Consider the following 7,758-nt stretch of genomic DNA (forward strand, 5'->3'; position numbering starts at 1 on the left):
TGGTATTTCTTACAATGATGCTTTGGCTCATATTTGTGAACATGTTTCCTTGATTAATGGCATTACACCCACTCACAAAGTCCTAGGATATGAACATGGTCAGTTGCACCGAATTGTTAACCACATCATTCTTCCTCAAAATGGTTCATACAAAGGGTTTCTTACACTGACACTCTTATTTTATATGCCTTGCTCACCAAAACAAAAATTTTATTTGCTTATTTGATGGTTAGATACATGTTTGACTCTGTTAGAAGTGAGAAAGACAAAGCCCTTCTGTATGGCATGTTTCTAACTTGTGTTTTTGAGTATTTTGGTGTTGACTTGTTCAATGAGGATTATGAAAATAAACATTCATATCTAAAAGGGGGTGGTTCAGTGAAACAGCAAAAAGGACCAACTCGTTCTGAGAGAGTGGTCTTGGATGATGAAGATGATGACTTTATTCCTGAGGAATCTCTTCCTCCTTCTACCGAGGGAACTTCCATCTCCTCTGGACAAAAATCTACTCTACTAAATATTGTCAAAGATGTGGTCCAAGAGTTTGTCTCCTAATCCAATCACCTAATTGCCATGAGCAAGGAAGAAAGGAAGCTAGCAAGCAAGCATGACAATTTCCTCCGAAAATCAAGGGATAGGGTGGCTGTATTCATGACGTTCATTGACAATCTTCAAAAGGATGAAGACCCTGCCACTGATGCTGATGAGGAAGCTGATTTGGAGAAAAATAGTTCAGATACCTAGATTTGTCTCGTGAAACTGCTGCTGTCTGCTCTCTTTTTTGTCTCATAAAAACTGTCTCTTTTGATACTTTGGATCTTATGTTTCTTATTTTCAGATGACTGTAATACCTTAACAACTGCTGCATTTTCTTTTAATTTATTTGATATTCTGGGATATGTTCTAACCTTTTTTGTAGGATTTATGGTGCTGTTTTTCTTGATCTTGCTTATGCTCCACCCTTGATGACAAAAGGGAAGAGTAATAGCTGAAGCTGAATTTGAATGCTGAATTTTATTGCTGCTACTGTGTTTTTTTGTGAATTTTGTTTGGTTGACTGCTGCTGATAGTTTTGAGCATATAAATTTTGATTTGCAAATGTGTTACTGCAGGGAATGTATTGACATGACTATTGGAACTTGCTTTCATATGTTTTCCCTTGATTAATATTGATGCTTTGATTTTGTTACTAACATAATATATTTAGTATTGGGCTGGATTTGTAGTGTTGAGTGTTTAAACTCCCTTAGTCAAAATACTTTTGTGTAGCTCTTTATGGTGCTCTCCATAAGTAAATGCAAACAGGAAAGAAGAGAAGAGCATAAATTCAGGGAGAACTAAATTTGAAAAAGAAAGGGGGAGCAACATAAAAGCAAGTAACATCATTCAAAGGGAAGTTTCTTAACTTTAATAAAATTCTTTTCCTTTTGATCATTGTTTTAATTATGTTTGTCATCAAGGGGGAGATTGTTGAGTTAAGAAATTAACTAAATTAATTAATGATGACAAACATTATTTTTGGGAAAAATTATCTAACTAATGTTAATTATTCGTAATTAAGCATTGCAGGCCACAAATCAATACAGCAGCCCAAATTGGATGAAATTAGAACAAGGCTAGTGGGCTGATAATACAAACAAAGCCCAAAAGAAAACTAGGCAAGGAACTAACGGGATGAACTTGATACAAATCCGATCCAAGCCCGATTGGTTCTCTCATTCAAACTCTTCCCATGTGCCTTAACCAAAAGCAACGTACAGCTATCTTGTCTCAATCAGAACTTAGAAAAGGAAAGAGAAAAAGCTTAGTCCTTAAGTTGTTCACAGAAGAAGAAAGAAAGAGAAGGTTAGGCAAGAAATATTTGAGGTCAAATTAGCAAAATCAAACCAAATCAAGCTAAGGCAAAGGTTAAAGGTAAACCATTTCCTATTGCATGCATACTGCTTTCCTCTCTTCTTCCCAACACTCTGCAAGTCCGAAATAGGATACAAGAGAAAGATGATTTGTGTCGTTCTCTGCTGTGCATCTATGGTCACAAGTGTGTCTTGGGGGCCAAGTTATTTTTCAATGGCCAAGATCTGGGTTTACCATTGAAAATGTTTGTTTCTACTGCTCTGTGGCTTTCGGTCAACAAGAGAAGGTCAGAACCAAAGTTTTCATTCCAAGGATTAATGGAAAAAAGTGAAATGGTGGGTTGGTGAAGCACACTGCTCAAGGGTTGACCTAGGGAGAGCAACCCAACAACATGCAAGGAGATAAAAGAAGATTTTTTGTTCATTCAGAAGGCAAGGAGAAATAACCAGTGTATTGAGTTTTTGTTCTGAGAAGTGCTCCCTGAGGAAGTTCATCTACTTGGACAGTGTTTTCTTTCAAAGAAGCATTCCGCCAAAAATGAAGAACTGAATCAGAGACATGCAAATCTGGTTTATCACATAACAAAGAGGATGTTGAAGCATCAATCTCCTTCATATTTTACAGATTGTAATTTACTTTTCAATGTTTATCTTCTGTATTTTCTTGAGTGAAAAGGCATATTGAGAGAACTCAAGCTAAAAGACAATGAGTGGAAAGAGGCTGAGTGAAACTCTTGAGAGAAAAGCATAGAGTTATTTCAGATTTCTTTAGGTAAGTTTGTGTCTTGTATCTAGTACCAGTGAGGTACCTCTTTCTTAGTTGGGTGAGTACTAAGAGTGAAGAGTTAGGTATTAGCATAGCCAATGTCAAGTTAGGTTAGAACTTGAATGTGAGAGGATTGTGTCAATCCTGTGTAATTAGTGTATGTAATACTTTAACTATAGTAGAAATTCCACCACTGTTGTGGTGGAGACTGGACGTAGGTTGCATAGCACAAGACAACCGAACCAGGATACATGATGGTATTAGCTTTTATCTTCTCTGCTCTATTCTGTTTTCTGATATTCATGAGACAAAAATAAATTGTTTCATAAATTTCTGCTGCTGAGTTCAAATAGAATCAAAAACAAAAATTTGCTTTAAAAGTTTAAGTACACTAACTTAAAAGAAAGTCATAAATTCAACCCCCCTTCTCTAAGCCTACTATAACCTTCACTTTGCAACTTCAATGTTCACAAAAAGAAAAATCCTCAACTTATTTTCAACCAATTCATACTCAGGAAACTAATGACTATATCTCTCAAGTACTTATCGTCTTTGATGGATCCCATGAATCTAGACAGCAAGTCTGATTTGTTAAGACCCGTCGCTGTCGTCGCCATCTCCTACCTCCTCTGCCCTATTATTTTCATGGCCACATTGTCCACCACTCCGATAGCTTCTTTCATCTTTTTCTCCGAATTAATATTAAGTAATCGCTTCAGTTTTCATATGAGCGATGACAGTGACATTGCTTGCTATACTGATAGCTTGGATGTAAGGTGGAAGCTGTCTACCAGCTTGGACCCGGGGAGAGAAGGAATGAAGTACTTGGGGTTCATTCTAAATGAGAATTTACATATGATATCGAAGGAGAATCTTCTCGTGATATCCTAGTGTCCAACAATCTATATTGCTTGGCAAATAGTGGAGAAAGACGTGCCCTTAAGGTAGTTGTAGAACTTGATCTTGAGAATGTGGTGGACGTTGTCGGAGTTGGAATTGATGCTGTTATCGAGGATGTATTGGTGTATGCTTTTGGTGAGTAAAGTGGGGAGGAGGTGGATATGACATGTTAAGATAGGTATGACACGTGTGGTAGTTATACCATGGTTTAATCTTGGAGTTAAAGAGGAAGAAGGAGAAGATGAAGAAGAAGATTGTGAAGGTGAAGAATGAGAGTATAAATGTTAAGGTTATACGAGATATGATGAAAATTGGAGAGAACGGTATTATTTCTGAACAGAGAGAGTCAAGGATCATTTTGTCCTCTGTTAGAGTTGTCAGGGACCATTTTATCCTTTGTTAGAATTGTCAGGGACCATTTTATCCTCTATTAGAGTTGACGGAATAAATGACTTAAGTGTCTGACAAAATTAATTATTAAAAACCAATCAAATAATTAATTTTAGTTAAGAGCTAAAATATTTGGTTCGAAATTTTTTGAGGAGCAAAACGAGTATATACTCTTAATACTCGGTTAATGTCCTGTTACAAAATAATTGGGTTACTACAATGTGGAGGTAGGGAGCTGATGATCACTGTCACTTTCTCAGGTCCGACCGCGTGATACCTTCATCTTAAATTCCTTCATTTTCTTTTCTTCTCTGTTCTGCCTCTTCGTTTCTTCCGTAGGCCACTCAAAATTCTCTATAATCTTCTATAAACAACTCAATTCTTAATCTAATATTACAAACCTTTCGGATATTCTTTTTCTTTTTTCTCCCTACTTGATTGATGGGCTTTAACCTTGTTGTGAGGATTCCTCTTCCATGGCAATGGCAAAAGCAAAGGGTCTCTGCTCCTTAACCTCTCTCTCTTCACTTCTCCTTCTCAACTTGATCCTCCTCAGACTACCCATTACAGCACTTGATCTTCTCCTCATCTTCCTCCATACCCTCTTATAGCTCATACCTTCAAAAAATTCATCGTTTTTTTAGGGTTTTCCCCCTAATTTTTTTTTTTGCTTTTTTCTTAATTCCCCCTTCTGAAAAATCTAATCTTTGTTGTGAATCCGGTTACCCTTTTGGATTCTGAATATGGCATCGGTGTTCTTGTACCATGTTGTTGGGGATCTCACTGTGGGGAAGCCAGAGATAGTGGAGTTCCATGAGAGTGAGACTGTGGAGACTGCAATCAGAGCAATTGGTGAATCCCCTGAAGGGAGCATACCAATTTGGAAGAAGAGATCTCATGTTGGTATTGAGAACAGTGAGATGAGGCAGCAGAGGTTTGTTGGGATCCTTAATTCATTTGATATAGTTGCTTTCTTGGCTAAGAATCAGTGTCTTGAGGATCAGGACAAGGCATTGAAGACACCTGTTTCTGATGTGGTTGTTCCTAATAATTCTTTGCTTAGATTGGTTGATCCTGCAACAAGGTAAACAAGCAACCTATCCCTACTAATACTTTTTAGATTTGATCATATGATAATAAATAAAAAATTAAACTATGCTTGTTGGGTTGGTATGCTTACCATGTGTTTATTGAATTGCTTAGTCTAATCCACTCAGTTAATCTGGTTCAGGTAAGTTTGTCCAGTGTTTCTACCGACAAGAATTTCGTTGACTTGTGTTGAGCTGGATTAGTACTGAATTGAACTGATGATTGTGCTATTACTATAGCAATTCTATAGGTTGCTTTGGTGACAATTCTTTGCGAGTGTGCAATGGGATAAGATTCTAATGTTTGCGTGTGTTTTTGTGTCTGATCATACTGATAGAATGCTTTATTACATCATACATGGATGGAGGGTGTGTGTGTTTTTGGTATGATTTGTATTGCTAATAGAGATGAGATATTTGGGGAATGTTGTTGCAACATCATATTCTTATAGGCATCTAGGATTAGATGAATCCAATACTAGTATTCGAGATCCTTCCCCGGAATATGATTCTGTCAAATTACAAGTATCTCATGCCTCTGAAAACATAAGTGGCAGATTTGTATTCCCAAGTAATTGTTTCATAACTTTAGTCTTATGCCGAGCACATGTTTCTTAGGTACCCACGTATGGTTTCTTGTACTTATGTAGGAAGTAAATACGCCTGTATACCGACTAGAAATATCCAGAATTATGTCGTGTTATCTGGAGTTCTGTCCTAAATGTGAATTTGTTGCTTTCTTATATTCATATGAAAATGAAGTTTAAAGTTTATCAACTATTTGAATTATTGGAAATAATTTTTTTTGCTTGGTTACCAAATTGGCCCTGGGAAATGGTGTCCAATATATGCTCTGGTTATAAACATCACTATCTCAGGATAAAGTGCACATATTTTAGGGAATTGCCATCTTGTCTTATGAAAAGAATAAAAACATAGTAACAAAGGAAAATGTTGAGGTTTTATTAAGCTTCAAAAATCCAATAACTAATATGGAGCTGGTTTTGAAGTTAGACATGTATGTTAAAACTCCCATAAATTATTGGTTTTGAGCTAAACAGTTTCCACATTTCCCTCCCATTTTTTATAAGAAAAAAAAAATCATAGTCGTCTAGTTTAACAAAAATGATTTGATGTTGATCTAAATTCAAAACAAGTTCAAACGATTCTCGGTAGATTTCGTAACTAGTTTTCATTTTTAGTATTCTTGGATCAGTTTTCTAATTTGCTTAACACACCCTTAATGCTTCATTTAGGTTGATAGATGCACTGGACATGATGAAGCAAGGTGTGAAACGTCTTCTTGTTCCAAAGAGTGTGGTGTGGAAGGGCATGAGTAAGCGATTCTCGGTTATCTACTATGGCAAGTGGCTCAAGAATTCTGAAACTCCTAGCAGCAGCAGCAACAACCTACCTGCAAACATGAATCGAAACTCTTCATCTTCCAGTGCTGCTATCCGTGACAAGTTCTGCTGTCTCTCTAGAGAAGATGTACTCCGTTTTATCATTGGTTGCCTTGGTGCTCTTGCCCCTCTTCCTCTCACTTCCATTGCTGCTCTTGGAGCAATTAATTCTAACTACAGCTATATCGAATCCTCTTCTCCGGCCATTGAAGCAACTCAAAAGCTTCCTCAAGACCCTACTGCAGTGGCAGTCATTGAAAGCACGCCAGATGGCCAGCGTAAAATCATTGGAGAAATTTCGTCATGCAGGTTATGGAAATGCGACTACCTAGCCGCAGCATGGGCTCTAGCCAATCTCTCATCTGGGCAGTTTGTTATGGGAGTTGAAGACAATGTTACCACAAGGACCCTACCCGATTTCTCCATAAACTCAGCAGCTGGAGAAAATAATTTAGTTAATGGTGGCAGTCCAAGAAAACCAAAAAAGTTCAGTAGTAGGAGTATTGGGTTCTTCAGTAATTCTGCAAGCCATAGTTTTGGTTCCAGGAGCATGTATCGGGGTAGAAGCGCACCTCTGACATGTAAAGTTACCAGTTCATTGGCTGCAGTCATGGCTCAGATGCTATCTCACAGGGCAACTCATATTTGGGTGACCGAGGATGAGAACGATGAAGTTTTAGTTGGCGTGGTTGGATATGCTGATATTATGGCTGCTGTAACCAAACCACCAACGTCCTTCGTTTCTGCAAATAGATCGACAGAAGCGATTGGAAACGAAATTCAAAGTTGAAATTTTTGTTTCAATTTGTTGATGTTTATGAATCTATGTCATATTATGTTAAAGGTGGATTGTGTTGTTTGTACAAGTATGTATTGTTTGATAATAAACATGAATAAGCAGTATTGGAATGAAAATGAAAGAAATAGCTTTCTGTTCAATGAGTAGAGATTCTTGCTTTATTTTGGCATCTTAGTTTGAGATGAAAATTTCCTTCATGATCAACATGAATAACATGATAACCCAGTTCAATTGATGTAATCATCTCCCTTATTTAGGTTTTGTTACTTTTGTGAGATTAGGGTCAGAATTCAAAGTTGTTCTCTTAAAACTTGTTTTAAGATGAATTTTGTAGTTCAGAAATAATTTTGTATTCAATCACATAATCTCATATTAACAAAAATAACTATTTTTTAATATAAAAAATATAATAAAAATACAAAATCCAATTGCCTTCCTTTTTCTTAATAAAATTCTGGTTAGCTTAAAAAGAAATAAATAATATTTAAACAACCGAAATAATTGACAACTTTTTATTACAAATACGTTGTATGTTTTTAGATATATGTATTATAAAGAG

General features: G+C 36.5%; 1 protein-coding gene across 1 annotated transcript; it reads left to right on the forward strand.

The window, feature by feature from the left end:
• Nucleotides 1–4,003: 4,003 nt before the first annotated feature.
• Nucleotides 4,004–7,339, forward strand: LOC112797547 (CBS domain-containing protein CBSX6). Its single transcript, XM_025840547.3, has 2 exons — nucleotides 4,004–4,993; nucleotides 6,254–7,339. The coding sequence occupies exons 1-2, from the start codon at nucleotides 4,653–4,655 to the stop codon at nucleotides 7,188–7,190; spliced, it is 1,278 nt and encodes a 425-aa protein (XP_025696332.1). The 5' UTR covers nucleotides 4,004–4,652; the 3' UTR covers nucleotides 7,191–7,339.
• The last annotated feature ends 419 nt before the right edge of the window (nucleotides 7,340–7,758 follow it).

This window comes from Arachis hypogaea, chromosome 4 (genome assembly GCF_003086295.3).
Source record: "Arachis hypogaea cultivar Tifrunner chromosome 4, arahy.Tifrunner.gnm2.J5K5, whole genome shotgun sequence".
NCBI lineage: Eukaryota > Viridiplantae > Streptophyta > Magnoliopsida > Fabales > Fabaceae > Arachis > Arachis hypogaea.

Coding starts and splice junctions, on each gene's coding strand:
- LOC112797547 (XM_025840547.3), top strand. CDS start 4,653: ATGGCATCGGTGTTCTTGTACCATGTTGTTGGGGATCTCACTGTGGGG. Junction 4,994..6,253: donor TTGGTTGATCCTGCAACAAG/GTAAACAAGCAA, acceptor TGCTTCATTTAG/GTTGATAGATGCACTGGACA.